Here is a 19,395-nt window from a genome sequence, read left to right as displayed (position 1 = left end):
GCCAGGTCTGCCAGAGTTCCCCTGCTACCCTGATGCAGTTTCATACTAATGAATTGCTTTACTGCCTAATTACTAATACATCTCCCGCTTCACATCTCCTCACTAGCCTCTCAGGAACCCGTCTTGAAGGCCAGATCCACACAGGCAAGCATCACGCAGCCCAGCCAACCTGACACCCCAAACGATTGGGCTGCTAAGTGCCAGTCTGGCCGACCATCTTGAACCCTTTGAACTTGTGTTTAAGGCATTTAGCAGACGCTCTTATCCAGAGTCATTTGCTAAAAATGCTTTAGCTTCAAATGCGAGACCGTCACGGTCAACAGATGGTAAGTGTGCCGTTCTGAAAGTTATCTGCTAATCAATGTCTTGCACATGGCCCGATACCACCATCTCCACCCACGAGACTCTCCCACAGCGAAACCAGCCTGCACTATCATTATGAATCATGCCAAAATTGACTTTATCTAACAAGGTCTGACCAGGGGAATATGGGTTTCCCTTTGGGACATTTTTCAGGGAGCGTTTTATGCTGCTGTCACCTTTTTAATGACTAAAATCATTAAATTAAAACCTCAAATTGAAAAGAGACATCGCACAACGATGAAAATAATGTCATTATTTACCTACTGTTCCTTTAAACCCTTCTCAAACCCTTTTAAAGGTGGATTTCTAACGCATTACATTCTAAAGGTATTTAGTGGTGATTGTGTGAGAAACAGACAAAAATCTTCTAAAACTAACTACTTTTAGTGATGTCCAGTTCTAGAAAGAATGGCTCTTTAATTCCAGCCGGTAATTTACAAAATTGCTGCCATGACTTTGAAAGACGTGTATAGTGCTTTTTCATGTTATTGCATTTATTTTAGAAAACGATTAAAAAAAACGTTTTATTTTACAGAAAAAGGAAAGATAAACTTGTTTGGAACAACGTGACAGTGAGTAAATAATGACAGACGCTTCATATTTGTATAACAGAACTTATCCTCTTCTTATGCTGCTCTATCTGTTTATTCCAAACATGAAATACAAGCATTCAGATGCAGTTCGTGTTTTCTGTGTCTAAACTACATTTCCATTCATCTTTCTTCCATAGACTGACTCTCTTTCTCTCTCTCTCTCTCTCTCTCTCTCACACACACACTCACACACACGCGCACACACCTACACACACACACACACACACTGTGGTTCTGGTTAGAATTCATTGTACTGCTCTTTGTTTGGGTACATAAATCATAAGACCTGCAGCTGCACCGCAAAGGTCACTTCAAGTCTCAAGTAAAATGGAGTAGAGCCCAGAGGGAGACGACCTCCTAGTGCCAGCGCACTTCTTCCTGTCCCGTGTGTGCGTGTGTGTTACTGTAGGTGAGAGGGCCTAAAGCTCACAAAAAGATGTGAATGGAGTGATGCCACATGCTCCAGTGCCCACAGGATAGAGAGAGATGACCATCATCACCACCAGCGCAAAACATTTTGAAGTTAATACAGATGATATAAACTATATTGTGTATAGATGGCAGAGGAGGGTAGTGAAGCGTTACAATTACTTCCTTACATTTACTTGGGTAACATTTAGGAAAATATGTACTTTTAAAGTAACATTAAAAGTGTGTACTTTTACTCTTACTTGAGTATATTTCTAATAGAAAATCTGACACTGCGTGACGTTCCTTCGTTGCTTGATTTTAAAATATGCATTTTAAGTGATTGATGGTGATTTATAAAGAGTGAGAGAGTATTGAGAGTGATTGATTCTTTTGAAAGCATTAATTGAACAATGCACAGCAACATGCGCAGAAATATACATTTGGAGAACAGAAGGAAAAAAACGTTTTAATGGGCGTGTGGTTCACTGTTTACTGTGTTTACAAATAAAAGCTTTTCACAACACACATGACACAACATGAGAAAACATTAATTTCGTCTAAAATCAGTTTGTATTTCGTATAAGAGAGCACTGCAGATATTCTAGATCATCTGAGTTTAGTTAAGTGCATTGTAAACGCAAAACTCTGCAGGTTCACTTTAGTTTGACATTGTCTATTATTCTAAATAAGTTGTGTAGGCTACATTGACATTGGAACTAGATGAAATTTACAGAAATGCTTGTTTCTTCTGTGTTTGTCTAATAGTCTCTGTGTGTATATTGCGAAGATATCTGCTTATGATAATAATTACAAATATTGATTAAAATATGATGTTAATATATTGGCATTAGTAAAAGATAATTTTATGAATAGTATATAATCAGATACAAAGTAACTAGCTACTTGGGTAGTTTTTTCATTGCATACCTTTTTACTTTCACTTTTTAATTTTTAAAATAGTGACTTTTACTAGTTACGTGCACTTTTACTTGAGTAAAGATTTTGGCTACTCTACCCACCTCTGATAGACGGTTTCAAAGCAACAACATAAACAAACGTTACTGCGCATGCACGCATTCGTGGACTGACCTTAATTTCCGGTAAATATTCGCAAATAATAGAGTGCCTGAAGATTATGTCTGATAACAAGCAAAAGAAACCGAGAAGAACCATTACTTGGCTAAACTTGCCTCTCCAATATTTTGAATTAAGACTGCGACAAGCTCAACCGCTAGATGTCAATGCCCCATACGGTTTCCTTTAATACGACCAAACTACAGGAACCATTCATCCAATTGTTTATTTAATAAATTGAACATACAACAAAATTCAACAAACTGTTTATTTAATACAATTATTATACAATAAAATAATAATATAGATTAATAATAACATATATGTCCGATGAAACGGTCTATATATATCGAGCCATTTTACTTGATTTGTCTTTTCTGTCCTCCCCAGAACTTCTTATGTGTAGCCCCGCCCACAGTGTAATCTCACTGGTCCTAGTCAAGTTTGTTATAATTGGCTCATTTTCTGTTAAGACAAATATGTTTTCCTGGAAACACCCAGAAATCATTTGTGTATCCTGTCGGACGGTGTCAAAGGGAGCACTGGTCCAGCAGCAGAGCTTATGTGGAGCGTTCTTTCAGAATTAGGTCTGTACAGTACAGAGATGGTGTCGGAGTTGAGTTGTTAGGGGTGCTTGGGGTCAGTACTGAATTTTCCTGCCACTCTGTGATTCAGCACTTGCTCTCTGGGCCACAGAAACAAATCCTCACGTTCTACTGCGTTTCATGAGGAGGAGAGAGAAGGAGCGAGACGGGGGTGCTGTCGTACCCGACCGCTCTTATCCACCAGCTCTCTGACAGCTTTATGGCAAGAGCTGTTTAAGTCGCACTGCTGTACATCACTGGATTGGACTCACTCGTGTACATCAGAGTTGTGTGCTATTTAGATTATAATTGAGAATGTTAATTCAATTCAAATTTATATGCTGAATTCGAATTTCAATTGAAGGAATGTGTATGCAGTTGGTTTAGCCTGTAGTTATACTTTAGATTAAAATAAGAATGACACATTCATCATAGTGACAATTTACCCTAAATCCATAAATCATGATTAAAAACCAAACTATTATTTTAAAATGAGGTGATTTTTAAATTCAGAATTGTGCCCAATGCAGTTGTACACAAATCGAGCATTTACACACAATCCCCTTGCAGTGCTAACACACGGCTCAGTGAAAGCTCTGACAACCATAGAATGAAGATTAAAAACTCTGCAGAACACGAATTCTGCCGTGTGATTGTATGTAAACGTCTGCGCTTTGAGCATGAAGGAAAACAGTCCAAAACGTCTCTGACCCCCAAAGAAAAATTGTGGTCACGAACTCTCCGCTCTCTATTTTCCGCTTGTGAACTGTTATTTCTTACAGAGCAAGCGAGAACGCGCAATAGCAATCAGTTCAATGCAGCGAAGCCCCTCCCTATTATGAATGAACAATAGGCCCGAGCAGGCAGGGCGCGGAACCACGCAGGCTCGATGGGTTTAAATGAAAGTCATCCAGTGCACGCAGAAAGTGGTAAGCAGACAGTGAGGGATGGCGGTACTGTAATCTCTTCGTTGGAGAGCAGGACGGGACAGCGGCCAGCCGGACTCAGCAGGCTGAGGGAAATGCGACTGCAGTAGCACAGGCTCAGCTGTGATCATTGTGTGCGTTTATGTGGTTGAAGCTCAGGTGTGGCCTATTAAAGATGCGTGCGCTACACTGAGTGAACGCGGCAGAGGCACCTGCTCTGTTTAAATGTTCCTTCTGTTTGATCTATAGGCCTGGTGCGCGCACACACACAATTCTCCTCTCTCTATCTCTGCATCTCACAAAAAACATACCCAAATATATACTCAACTCAACTTTATTTATATAGCGCTTTTACAATTTTCATTGTTACAAAGCAGCTGTACATGAGACACATTGACTACAAGCAAAACAATCAAAGTTGTACCTGCAAAAACAAGAAAAGGTTGAAAACACAGAAGACAGACACACCCACATACAAAACACTCCACACACACAACACGCACCAACACACACAGACACAGAGACACACACACACACGGATGCGCACGCACACACACACACACACAACACACACACACACGTACGTACACAGACAAGTACGCACACACACACACGCTCAGTGAGAGCACACATTTAGGATAAAGGAGAGAGAAGCACAGGTCAAATATAACAGACTATAAATTCCTATATGCAATATTAATTAAGTAAAACTTTAAGATTCTAAAGCAGCCCCCCCGGTCAGGCAGATAGTGCAAAAACAGTATGCAAACGGTGGCGAGGAACCCAAAACTCTAATCGAGAAAAAAAAACTCAGGAGAACCCAGGCCCAACCAGGGGATTCCAGTTCCCCTCTGGCAAAAGCTGCTGCCTCTGCACAAGCTCCAGAGAACTTGCACAACAAGGCTAAATAAAATAAATAAACTTAATAATAAAATAAATTATAGTTTAAGATTATCATTAATAATCTAATAGCAATTAATAATCTAATAGCAAACTGTACTATACTGTACCCAAGAATGTTTTTTCGAACAAATTTTTGTTTTTTCTAAATTGTCACTATTTGTATGACAATTTAATACATTTTCTCATGATCATATTGTGTCCTGACTTTTCATTGTTTGGTAATGGCCATTATTTTCATTGATGATTTTCATTTGATTCCCATTCATTTAATTTTCTTTTTTTATGTTAAAATGCATTTTTATTTTTTTCATCTTAATGTGGACAGAAAAATACACGAAGTAATTTGTTGGTTGATTTGCGCCATAAATCATTGTTTTATTTGATTTCTCTACCTGTTTCCCAACCAGTCTGACATTAAAACCTAAAATTTTCGAAAGATTCACCTGTGTAGCTGGGTTGATATGGTGACCACTAATGTTTTTTCAAACCTCGTAGGTTCCCCTAGCCCTTGAGTAAACCTGATTCAAAATCACATTCGAAGAATAACTCATCCAACTTGGGCCTTTTGAAAAAAGCGTAATAAGAGTTCCCTTCCATTTCCCGCTCAATAAACTCGTATCGTTGACCTGGGGTTGATATTTTTATGAATCCATCCTGCTGTCCATTAGGATTCGGCGGTATGTGTGAAAGATCTCGGTGGGTTTTAGAAAAGGGTGTGTGGTCACCGTATAGCCTGAAGTCTTCTTTCCACTAATATGCTACAACTCTCGCTTTCTTCCTCTCCTTTGTGCTCTCTCTCTCTCTCTCTCTCTCTCTCTCTCTCTCTCTCTCTCCTCTAGACACAAATAAATAAGTGATATTTTCATTAATCTCTGCCTTCCTTCAAAATAATATGGTGGCTACTTCATAAAACATTGATGCCAATCTTTCATTATTCATTTTGGGGGTCCTGTTCTTTCGTTCCTGAAAGGAAATGAGAAATGGGGGGTGGGGTAGACACGCTGACAGTCTGGAGGGAAGGAGGGATAACATGGTGGATGACAAGGCCGGGCAGAGTGGCATTTTTGCATTATGTTTTATCTCCGTTCTGGCTGAATGCCATTTCCTGCCGGTGTTGGATCTTATAGCTCAGGCCGGGCGAGTGGTGAAGTGCATATCCCAAACATATTTTCAGATTAACCACAGCTCCATTTGCTTCTGTTCTCTGAGAACAGGTGACTCACCTCTGAGATCGAACGTTTCTCTTCGTATGCAATAATAAACCCCATGATAATCATAAATACCCATATATGTGAAAACATGCAAAAATTTCCCTGTAGGTTTATTTTACAACCAACGCTCAGCACGGCGGTCCTTTGTGAGCGTAGACGTCATATTTAATTTGATGCCGTGTAGCGTCTGTTCAGTACGTCGTGCTGTTTTGTTTGATCATTTAGCTGACAACGCATTAAATATATATTTCCACCAGATAGAAAACATGATTTTAGACCTCGTGACAGTATGTGCTTGTCAAACTAAATATAAATTAAATTCTGAGGTGTATAAACTGTACGACACAGTTAATGGTATCGATACATGCATATCGTTTATGTCTAATTTGTGGTTAGTGTAATGGATGCATGTATGGAGTACATAAAAGGTCACTTGCTCTCCTTTCCCATGGCCCTTTGCCTTCATTAAGACAGACAATGAAAGCCTTCAGTATTGATTTGTGAGTTCCTCAAGGATGCACTTTGAACTCTCCACCATTATAGGGAGATAATGGGTGTTTGCATGTAGTATAGACCAGCGATTTCCAGCCACAACATGATTTGTAGCCCCCGTGGTACCCAGGTTTGATGGGCTCGTGGCGGAAAGCGGCATTTGGCAGCTGTTGGAAAGAGAATAGGTGTGTGTTTTTGATAATGAGGCCTAATTTCTTAATGATGCAAAATGACAGGGATGGCAAGCGATCCGTCAACTTATTCTCTAGGAAGAATGGAGGAATGGGTGCCGTATAAATGAGGGATATTACAATTATAGAATCTATGTTATCAAACCCAGCCAGAGCGCCGCACCTTTTCTGGAGATGAAGGACTTTATGTGCTTAATTAGACTGTGCTTTTGGGCACTACGGGTCAAAAATGATTTATAATAAACTATTTGTGGTTTAAAAAAACATCCTGTCTGTCTGAATCAGCAAGCGGCGTTTTCAATAACGACCAGAGAGGTGAATGAAATATTTCTAGTCAATTTTCTATGATAATACTAAAGGTTAATTACTCCATTTTTTCCCTCATGTGTAATTACTTAAAGTACAGTTTCACGGCACAAAAGAAAAGCTTATTAGCAGGCTGGGCGTGTTTTCATAGAATAGCGCAAAACGTAAAAAACATTGTCGGCTAGGTATGCAACCTCTGTAAAACAAACTCCACGCATTCATTTGGATTTTTCACATACGAAGAATGTTTAAAACACGGTTGTGTTCCAACAACAAACTAACGCTATTGACTTTATAAGCCGTTTCGATCCGAGCAACATCAGCCTCATCAACCGCATATATAGCGATCTATAGCTATTTATATATATATAGATGCTTGATTGTTCATCGTGTACTGCACATCCAGAAGACAAAGAGGTTATACTCAGTCAAACCCATGCACGTACCAGGCCGGTGTGTGTTATAAATTTGCATGCAGAAGTGCTTTATGTGTAAATGGCTTTGTGGAGCTCCATCGGGCTGAGTGATTTACCTTTTACTGCATAATGCCGCAGTTCCAAGCTCCTTCCTGCTTTGCAGCCAAACTTCCCTCGCACCTCTTATACTAGTAATATATGTCACTTCTTTAATAGAAGAATGTAAGACAGAAAGAGACAAAGTTGCCATTTTAATCTCTCAAAATGAAATTAGGCAGCACACTATGTCCTCTGGTTAGCTCATAGAGAAAGAGTTACAATCTGCTATAATGTAATCTCTCTCCATCAGTTATCTGCTTGAATTGTTTTCATGCCATAAGGGTTGTTACCATTTACCTGCTGCAGTTTGATATAGAGTGCACTTTACTAATGGTGGATTTTGACTTTTACGTAGTTTGAAATATACGTAATATCTTTTGTACTGAATATAAGCACTGCTGTCAAATTGGTTTAGAGGACCAGAACTAACTGCTGACATAAAATGAAGAGATATTTTTGAAGGAATGAAGAGATCTGATTTGTTTGAACATGTGAGTATGTTTGCCTGTGCCTGTGCGTGTGTAACTGGTTGCGTGTCTCGTGCGGGCGGACCTTGGCCAATACCCAGCTGCCCCTGCTTTTCATACTGTTGTCCAGATCCGCGCACATGTCAATCAAACACATTTGCTGCTAGACATCTGAAACTGTCGTTCTCTGCTCCACTTATACTCAGCACAGACCCACTAAACCTTCATAAAAAAAACTGAAACCATAGGAGAAGCAAAATGAAAAAAATAAATAAAAATAAAACATGTGATATTAAACGGTTCACAAAGAAATTGTTTAAAAAAGAAGTTTTTCCTTTTTGCACACTTCACTCTTTCCAATAGTCAATTGGTGCCGAATTTACTCTTTTTTTCTATTTTCTATTCACCCTTGTTTATTTTCTCTTTTTCCTTTTTGGATGAAATATGACCCAGGCATTTCTTCATGAGATTGACCCATTTATCTTTTATAACAGGGCCACAACAGATATTACTTTGTCTCTCTTCGAAATATATGAGAAAATAAATAGTTAAAGGGGTCATATTCTACACTTTTCATTGTATTATTTGTCTCTTAAGTCCCCTAAAAATTTTCACATTTCCAGAAGCAATCATAATTTAGTTTTACATGACTATCCATTTTCACCCTCATATTCACTCTTACAATGAAATGCTGTTTTTGCTACTGCATCTTTAATGTATGTGTATATTATATGTAAATGACCTCTGTTATGATTGGCTGACCTCTATGAAGCAGTTGGCGGATGCTGAATAGGCATTGAAATGTGGGTGGGGAATGTTAGAATATGTCTACATAATAAATCGAACGATATTAGAAGAGCAGGCAAAGTTCTGTGTATGTTAAATGGAGTTTAAACCTGAACTAAAAGCTTATGCAGGATCTTATCTGTTTGATTTAAGCAGGACTTAGAGGGACATGGCTGGTTGGTTGGTTGTTCTGTTGTTTCTCTGTAATTGAGATGTTTCAAAGGCTCAAGTGTGGCATGCGGCACAGAGAGAATATGCCAAAGCATAGGGGGAGAGGATTGTCCCCATATCCCCCCAATGGTTCTTATTCTCAGGTGAGAATTTTTATTGTACCCTATAATCCTCAAACAAATCTGTTGACATAATCAGAGATGATGTTGTCCATTTTTTTAGTATTTCCAATACTGAGAACCCCTTTAAAGTCAGTTCCTCAAATGTTTTGCTATATTTACAAATTTTTAACTTGACCATTACAAATCTAGCCAAAATCTGTACATACATACATCTATCCACAAATACCTCCCCACATCTTCCCACCTGCCCCTGTGTTGTGTACACACACACACTCCCTCAGCGAGTCTGTGGCAGGGAAGTTAATTGGCAGCATCTGGTGTCTAGGAGGCAGCGTACTCTCCCAAACCCCTTCACCCCCCCGGGCATCTGGAGACACCAGTCTGGATGTGGGCACCAAATATGAAGCGGGTTGCATGAGGTGGGGTAAAAGAGAGAGAGAGAGAGATGCGGAGAGCAAACTTGCAGCTGGCACTCTTGCCAGCGGGGATATGGTCAGACAGGCTGCAAGCTGCGCCAGGCAAGGGACAGATGGTTTATAGATCTGGACAGGCTACAGGACGAGAGAGTAAGGGCTATGACAAATACAAAAATTGCTTTAAAGATTAGAATTAGGCACTTGGAATTTGGCAGTGTTCTTGATTTTGGACTTAAAAGAGGTAGCCATGTGAAATAAACCAGTTTGGTATTTCTAGGCATTAGAATTTCTAGTTTACAATGGGAGGATAAAAATAGTTTTTCTGTGATAAAAATATAAAAGATCATGTTTTTTTGTAATTGACAGAAAGTTTTACTCTTTAAAGGTTGATTTTAACTAAAACATGTTTTTCAGCTTGACAATAATAGAAAAACCTTTACAAGTTCCACAAAGAACTTTCTGTTCTCTAGTTTTTATAAAACCGTTTATGAAGTGCTGGTATTTTGTAGCATCAAGAACCTGAATTATCCTAACGGCTTAATTGTTTTTGTTTAATTTACGTGAAAGTAATTTTCCAAAAGACTTATTGTAAAATCATTTTGTTATGTCTTGTGCTTGTTCTACGCTATACTAAATATATCAGAAAGGAAATAGGCTGTTTTCTCTGAAGGGTGGGGCTTCCAGTCGGACAGCCGTATTGAGTTTTATAGTTACTTTCATTCATATTTCTGTGAGTGGTTCTCACACCGTGTTGGCTTTAAGCCCTCTGACCTTCAGCTGGCTTTTACCGTCTTGTGCTGATATCACTTCCTTTGAGGCCTTATTTAGCCGTGTGTGATATTGGTTTGATCTTGGATGAGTCACCTTGTGCGGTATCTGACAAAAACACCACTGACATCATTGCTGCTCATCTCTGCTTTCATTACAGCAGCAAACATCACCCAACTTTACCAGCACAACCAGATGTCACCCGCTTCAGAGCACATTCAGACATCTCCTATGAACAACAAATTTATGTCTTAATAATAACTTTGAAATTAATATGAATAATATTTACTTAAGTTAATATTAATTGGCTGTATGTGTTGTGTAAACATCCAATTTACTAAAGAAAATATGCAAATCCCCCCACACACAAAATATTTGTTAGTTTGCACTAAAGCACCGCATCTGTCAATTTGTCCTTCATTGTCTAACTAATGTACTTTTGCATGTATTTCCTACTAAAACTTTTTTGCACCTGAGTGTGGCAGTATAAATCTTGCCTGTTGACAAAACATACGTAATGTTGTGTTAGGTTTAGGAGAATACAAAACCCTGTCTGTTCCCAGCATCCTCACTCCAGCACTGCCTCGGGCTACATTAGCCAGCGGGCTGGACCAGTGATGCTGCTGGTGTACAGTCTCAATGTGATGCCCACATCTAATGGAGCTAATGTGGATGGATTTCACTTTGTATCTCTGCCATCTCTCCTGCATTAACTCTCATTCCTGTTTTTCCATCTCCCAGTCTCTCCAGTTGCATCAGTGTGTATGTGCGTGTGTGTGTGTGTGTGTGTGTGTGTGTGTGTGTAAGACAGAAAGTGGGAATAGAGTGCAGACTGGCGCCAGGCTGTCTCCTGAAGTCCACTCCACCTACTCGGCTGATGCAGTCAGCCAACACATCTCAGTTGTCCCCTGGGAGAGAGACATGAGACTGCACACCTGCATCATAGCATCCCCTACTCGCACACTTTTTATTCTTTACACACACTCGTGTACTTGTTTGTATATAGGTATATAGGTTATACAGTTTTGAAATGACAAGATTGTACCTTTAACTCAATATCCTGATGCTGTGGGGGCAACAGGGAGTTGCATGCAGTTATTTTTGTTTTGTTGTTTACCGCCCCGAATCATAAGCATCATCCTGGTTCAGAGATACAGCTCCCGTCCCCCCTTTAGTATTTTTCAGTCTTATCTCTTAGAAAAATAATAGCACACCTCTCCTCAACAAGCTATGTTATGATTTATGTCCGCAGAATAAGCGTTGTGGGACGAGCCATATAGTGGATTTTAATATATGGAAACTAAGAATCAGAATGTTTTAAATGTGTCACACAAACAACAAATGATATTGTCTTTGACATTAAACTGTGATTTTATCATGGAAACAATGACACGCCTTTTTTCAAAGGACAGTAGAGTAGCACTTAAATAAATCATTTGTTGTTATGGGAATTATGACGACACCAGCTGCGCCCTCATAATCTTCGATGTCCCTCTAGAGCTGGGGGAGGGTGGGCAAACCACAGAAACACGTAAACACACATATACACACACAATCACACCAGGGCACCTCTTAGCCGTCTCACTGTCTGGCTGGTTATTACCCTATTTTCTCTTACGCACACCTGCTCCACCCCCTACAGTCAGCGTGGACGTGTGTGTGTGCCCTGTGTCACTTTTTTTGCCCCGTGCCCCATGAGAGGGCATGGCGCCATGTTGGCGGCTTCTTAGGGCTCATCTGCTCTATGATAATTATCCTAGACATCCCTCAGCACGGCAGGGCAGCTACTTACCACCGTGGGGTCACACATATGCAAACACACACACGCATTATATCACCGCTGTTCACCACTGCTGATTCTCGGCCTGCCTGTGGCTCACTGTACACACTATTCACACTTTTTCTCTGTCACACACACATTATGTCCCTGCTGCAGATGGGATGAGCCACCTGGGACACGCAGCTCTGCATTTGGGTGTTGTGGAGTATTATGCCAATGACGCATTAGTGAGTATGAAAGGAGGGTCACATGAGCCTCGGGTGTGCAGACAGGGTGTGTCCCTTGTTTCCTTTTTATTATTTGATGATGCAACATAAGTCATTTTGGAAAAATGGCAGGGCATTGCTTTGAGCACCAAAACACAACATCGATGGCCATCTGCTGGCCAAGGTAAGAGCACACAAAACCCACTTAAAGGAACAGTTCTCACAAAATGAAATATATTGGGAATATCATTTACTTATCCTCATGTGATTCCAAACCTGTATGTCTTTTTTCTTCTGCAGAACACAGATGATGATATTTCGACAATTGTCTTTGTGGTTTGTGTCCATTCAATGGAAGTCAATTGGGCTCAATGTTGTTTGGTTACCAATGTTCTTCAGAATATCCTCTTTTGTGTTCTGCAGTAAGAAAGTCATACAGGTTTGGAATGACATGAGGATAAGTAAATGATATGCCCAATATTCCCCTTTAAATTGTTCAAAAGTAATATGTTCCATCTCTGCAGCACTTCTGCATGCGGACTGCTTAATTTTACTGCTAATCTGAACACAGACACTCGAGAATATCCGTATCCTGTCTTTGTTTTGTTTTTTGAAGATGCGTGGCGGTGCATTTGAATGTCCCGGCTGGCGTTCTAATGTCCCGTTATCATCCTCCAAATATCACCCCAGAGATGCCCGGACGCTGTCTTTTTTTCTTATCGGGCAGCAGTTGTAAAGAGCGCTAGGTTGGAATATATTAGCCTGAGAGTTTGTCTCTTTCTCTCTCTCTCATGGGTGTAAGTTTATGATGTGAGCTGTAATGAGCGAATGATTTACGAGCTGTGAAGGCAACGTGATGGCCAGGGTTCTTAGCGCGTTCTTGTTACACGTGTCCCTGTGTGCTTGTGAAGAGCACTGCAGCTCAGTTTCTAACGTGCGTTTGTGCATTTCTGTGCTCACTGCACACACTTCACATGTTTCACCACGATAGCACTCGATATACAAGCTAATACTGTTCCGCAGAATTCATAAACACTTGAGCTAAAACTCAGCTATGCCTCTCAATCTAGTGATCTAGCAATACATTACGATAGGCTCAAAGTTAATCTGCCTCTTCTTATTAAAGCCCTACAGACTCACTTAGCATTAGTAAAATTAAACGGTGTAGTGTAAGGATTTAGTAGCCCCCTAAAGTTCTTTTCGGTACACGTGCTTTCTCTGCAGACTGAAGTAAAAAAAGATCTAGTTTATGGTGCATTTAAATCCTTGTGGAAAGGATTTACGATTCATAAATATATTATAAAGTGCACTTCTATAGATTTTTAATATAATTCAATATATTCTATAAATTCTATATAATTTAAATTCAATTGACTTGTAAAGCCACTTTTTTATTTTAAGGCAATATATATACATATATAAATATATTATAGATAATATTAATATTAAATATATATAACCCAACCCATCAACCTAGCTTGTGGTCAATCTTGGGTTGACAATAACCCAGCATTTTTAGAGATATATATAATTATATATAAAATAAAATGATAGAAAAAAATTATACTGTAAAAATTGTAATTATATAGATGGTTTCAGCGCAACAACATAAACAAATGTTATGTGGCCCAAACGTAATTTCCGGTAAACCTCTACAAAAAAATAACTGTTGAGTAGTTTTAATTTAATACAATTAATATACAATAAAATTTTAACATAAATTAATATTAATAAGACATTTATATGAAATAAATGGTTATATTATAACCAAACACAGAATGGAAGTTTGTGTGCGTCCGATGAAACTGCCTATATGTCCAATTAAAGGTATGTGTTTCTATAACTCTCTGCATAAGAGAGAAAAAATCACAAAAATCATCTACCGAGGTCAAGTAAACTTTCATAATTTCCACAAATTTACCATCCACAACAGGCAGCATTCATTTAATCTACCATCATTCTCTCAATGACATATCTACGTACCTCGGCATTTTCCACTTGTAATTATGACTTGGGGTTTATGTAAAAACAATCTATTCCATATACACCATAATTGGTATAGGTTTGCCTAGTTTGTCATTGATGTTAAAGAGACGGTTCTCTGCACTTCCTGTGTGCCCACACGGACCAACGAGAGCCCTTCATTCTCCAATCTTTGAGCCTCCACGTGCGTTTGCTTTTTGGCATTTGGTGAATCACGCGGCAAATTCACACGGCAAAAAACTCTCATTTCAAACATACCATCGCACACGGACAGCTTGACCACAAAGCAAGTGAGGTTGCTTAGTAACTGTGCCATCCAGTGCTTTCCTCCAGTCTGATTCATGTCCCAAATGATAGATCAATCATAGGAGGGCCACTCCACTCCCTCTTTACAGTGGAAAATTGAGCGAAAGATGACAATAGAAAATCTGCAACAATGAATATTAGACGTTAGAATATATTAAAAGCCATAAGACAGAATGGACTAACCTCTAAAGAGGTCACATATACAGTACCTCAACACACAGAGTATGGTTGTCGTGATGAAATGTAATATCCGCATATGTAATAGATCCGGGGTTTTTTTCCTTCAGTTTTTAGCTATGTTGTCAGATGGATGAGAGAAGAATTGTGTCACTTGACAGATTCATGCTCATATTTGAAACCATTTAACCTTCAGAACATTAAACACATGACAGGCGGTGCTCTTAGAGGAATACGGGAGAGAGAAAATGAGAGGGAGAGACCGGGGAAACGCGAGCCACTGTGATGACCTCTACGCTTGATTGATTTGAGAATATAGACAAGATGTCCCGCTCCGTATGAAAGCCAGCAATTTTCCCCTTCGTCTAGTTCCCTTCAGAGGCAAGTCGACAGTCGCCGCGGCATCAAAGGCCCCGTCGTGTTCTTGCTAGCGAAGTTGAAAAGCGCTGCGATGGAGAATGACACCTCGGTAGATGCTTTAGACGTTCGACTTGCATGCACACAGGCTTTCTGGGGCCAAATAGAGATACAAGCGCTACCGCTGGTCATTGATAGCCTTTCCCGCTCCAATTGAAAAAAAGTTTCGATTTCTTAACTATTTCTGTTACAAGTTCAGAAAAACTTTTATTCTTTTAAACTGATGACCTTGAGCTCCAGGCGTTGAATGTTTCTCTACGTGGAGGAAGAGCTGGAGAATGAAATCTGACCGTGTGTGTTCCTCAGGGTGAGAAGCTTGTGTGTGTGGCGTTTTGGGGGGCATGGCTGAACTGTTAAGCCACGTGTGTGTGTAGGTTATATTGTGTGCCAAACTTTTTTGCTTCCCCTCAGACGCACAGCGAGATAAATGTGTTTGGGAACGGGGGCAGTGTAGCACATCCACCAGCACAGGGAGGCATGGGCCACTATCATTTAGATAAAACAAATTACCAGCAGCCACAACAAGAGGAGAGAAACAGTGAATGATAGAGGGATAGAAGATGCATTGCGGTAAAGATAGAAAACCGCCCAGCAGGTTCAAGATTCACCAAGCGCGCTCTCTCTCTCTATCACCATAGAGGAGCAACACACAAAGCTATTTTCTCTGACCAATAGTGGCGCAGCGGCGCGGGTAAGGCGAGCAGTAAATTCCCGCTGGGTAATTAAAATCAATAGCCACGACTCGCTCAGTAGCCAACAAGGTCAAACGCTGGAGAGGAACTGGGATAATGCCCAAACAGATAAATAAAAAAAATAAAGTGAGGTGTCACAGTGTTTCATTAACCCGGTGTGGGGAGAGGTGTGTGCGTATTTGGTCGACTCGGGGTGCACGGCGAACAGACACGGGTCGTGAACCTAACCCCAGTCAAACACAAGCAAAATACTGCAGCAAGCACGGTTAACCCTGACACACACACATTTATATGTATACTCACGGTATATGATGAGTAAATGTCATTTACGTTTGTGTGATTGAAGTGTTGGTCTGTATCTGGCGCATTGTAGATTTGTGAAAGTGATATTTTGGATGTAAAGCTGACTTTAAGACTGTCATGCTTTAGAGCAGATCTAGTATATTAATGTAATATTGAAACACATAAAGATATCAGCCCTACACCTCAGAGGAATAGTCAGTTTAATAGTTCATTTGCCTTCATTTTCTCTGGAGAGAAAACAAATTCACCTTCATTTCTTCTCAGCGGCAGAGGAGTCTGGAATGAGACAGTGTGTGTGAATGATTTGTTTTCATTTATTTTGCACAGTTCTATATTGCTATAATGTATTCATTATGTACACTCTTTGGGTTTACATCAGGGTGGAGCATGTCCTTTTATACAGCCAATCACAATGCAGCAAAGAGCCTTGCAAACAATCCGTTACCTCAGAGATGACGTATTTTAGTAGGGTACCCGGAAGTGTTTTGTATCGGATGTCCACATTGCAGTGTTGGGTAAGTTACTCTCAAAAAGTAATTAATTACTAGTTACTAATTACATATTCAATCATGTATTTTGATTACTGTACAAATTACTCTCTCCAAAAAGTATTTAGTTACTTATTAATAATTACTTTCTATATCCTATATCAACCTTGATTAGTTAAGTGATTCAAGGATAGGCATGAAAGGGCTCTTTTAATTCATTCAAATAAATAATATGAAACTACATAAAGTATCTTATTAACTGACCAAAGTATTACAAATGTGAGAATTATACATTAAAGCACAGATTTTAAAGTTAGACTTTGAATTTTGATGTGAATTCCACTATTGCACACACACATATTACACAAAGTATTTAGTTTAATTACATCAAAAGTAACTGTAATTAAATTACAGAAAAAATAAGAGTAATCCCTTACTTTACTTTTTTCAAGGGAAAAGCAATTAAATTACAATAACTAATTACTTAGTAACTAGTTACACCCAACACTGCCACATTGGCTGTTCTTCAGGAAATCTAAAAAAACACTGAGCTTTCTCAATGATTGCTTACTGTGTTGTCAAAGTTGAAAAGCCCTTTTTAATACTTTAAATTGGTTAGATATTTGCAAACCCAGTGACAAACATAAAGGGGGACTAATATTAATGATTTATGGAGAACAAAACCCCCCACGAAATATGGAGATGTGAGGTTTCAGAAGGAAAGCAACGATATATGGTAACACATTACAATAAAGTTGTATTTGTTAATATCAGTTACTGCAGTAGCTAACGTGAGCTAACAATGAACAATACTTCTACAGCACTTATTTATCTTAGTTCATGTTAATTTTCACATTTACCAATACATTTTTAAAATCAATTGCACAGTGACCAAATGTAAACAATTACATAGGACTTTGCAAACATTAAAACTTAGCATTAACAAACATTTCTCTCATGTTTAGTTGCTGTTACTTAATGCAACCTTATTGTAAAGTACGTATACTGTTAAATAAAAATACATTTTATTTACCTGGATTTTTGCATACATGTTCATCGGCAGGCAAACATGTCTCCTTTAAACCAACCAAATAAACAAACAGTGTTTTCATGTCTTTATCTTTAGCATTTATGCATTATACTTAACATTTTATCAGAAGGTGCATTTCCTAGGACACAATCCCATGACCTTGGCATTGCTATTGCCCTACTCAGTTGAGCTACAGGAAAGCTATTATTTGTCAACGTTTTCAGTTCAGTGATGTTCCTGGGATGTCTGACCTCTTTTAAGGTCATTAAAAACCATCTCAATCAGACAGAGGCGAGACTTACTGGACCATTTCAGAAGGTGTGTATTTTTCTGCTGAAGCCATTCTGTAGTTGAGGTACTCTCGCACTTTGAGGCACTTTCCTGTTACATAACACTTCTGCTGAGCTTCAGTTGGTCTCCTTAAAAATGTCCTAATTAACTTAGGGAACTCATTTATGTATACGTAGAGGATAACAAGTACAGCAGCCCCAAATCATGATGACCCTCTACAATTTACTGATGAAACACCAGACACCAGCTTAAGCACATCCGTGCACATTAGGTATATGTAAGTTCAAGAGACGGGTAGAAAGAATTGAGATTGCAGGACTATAGGTTGCTTATCAGTATGGCTGTGTAGAAGCTTCTGGGCCGTTGACATCTTCATCTGGTCTCTCTTTCTCATCTTTATTCATCCACATGTTATTCTCTCCATTCTTCCGTTCCGTTCTTTGCCTTTCCTTCACTCTTTCTCACGCTCTCTCTCTCTGCGGATTGGCAGATTTTCTCTTGAGCAGTCGAACATAATACTGATTAACAATGTAGCATATCATTTTATATGCAAATCGCATCGCTTTTTTGGATAGATTTTTAAAAGGGAAGAATGAAAGACAGAGAGGAGAGTCTAAATAAACAACAGTAATGTGAGTGACTAGGAGATGTAGTCAAGTCACATTTCACATTGATCGGCCTCCAAGTCTCTTTATTCCTTTTATTTATTCTTGTCTTTTATCTTGTACTTTCTTCTCTGTCATCTATGATGTGGTTGTTTAATATATTTTGCTCCATCCACAGTAGTTTGTTTTTATGTTGTTTTAACTTTATACTTCCTTTACAAGCACCAATGCATTGTGCGCTAGTGATGCATATTAAGAAAGTAAATAGGGTCACGTTGTCTTTCTTTTTTGTTTGTTTGTCACAGGCAAAGACTGCCGGCCAAGAATGTGTATTACTACCGCTGCCCAGACCACAGGAGGAACTATGTGATGTCTTTCGCCTTCTGCTTCGACCACGAGGACGACGTTTATCAGTTCGCTTACTGCTACCCCTACACCTACTCGCGTCTGCAGCATTACCTGGCCAGCCTGGAGCGCAGAAATCTCGATTACCTGCGGCGCGAGCAGCTGGGCTTCAGCGTGGTTAGTCACTGCATGCGTTGCTCGTGTGTTTGCGTCTGTCTGCCGTGTGTCATTTCTTTATTGTGGTACAGACTTTCCGTATCTGCTATGCATTGCACACACATTTACCTTGAGGTGTTGGACACATGTAAGTGTGAGTATGCATGATGTGTGTATGCGTGTGTGTATCTGCACAGGTACTAGATCATTCACAGTGCCTACAGGCCCATCTCTGCTCTTATCAAATAATTGTAGAGGAAAAACTCATTAGGAATGCTTGAGAGATTAAAGCCTCTTTTAGGGCCTTCATCACTCTC

The 19,395-nt window shown here is 39.4% G+C and overlaps 1 protein-coding gene across 2 annotated transcripts in view; it reads left to right on the top strand.

The window, feature by feature from the left end:
* Positions 1-19,395, top strand: part of agbl4 (AGBL carboxypeptidase 4) — a 287,406-nt gene that overhangs the window by 132,128 nt on the left and 135,883 nt on the right. For both annotated transcript variants that reach the window (XM_057357635.1, XM_057357636.1), the window contains one exon: positions 18,883-19,099. In XM_057357635.1, coding sequence (XP_057213618.1) covers positions 18,883-19,099 — 217 coding nt within the window. The remainder of the gene's footprint in view (positions 1-18,882; positions 19,100-19,395) is intronic.

This window comes from Triplophysa rosa, linkage group LG17 (assembly GCF_024868665.1).
Source record: "Triplophysa rosa linkage group LG17, Trosa_1v2, whole genome shotgun sequence".
NCBI lineage: Eukaryota > Metazoa > Chordata > Actinopteri > Cypriniformes > Nemacheilidae > Triplophysa > Triplophysa rosa.
This window is presented reverse-complemented; position numbering and strand designations above follow the sequence as displayed.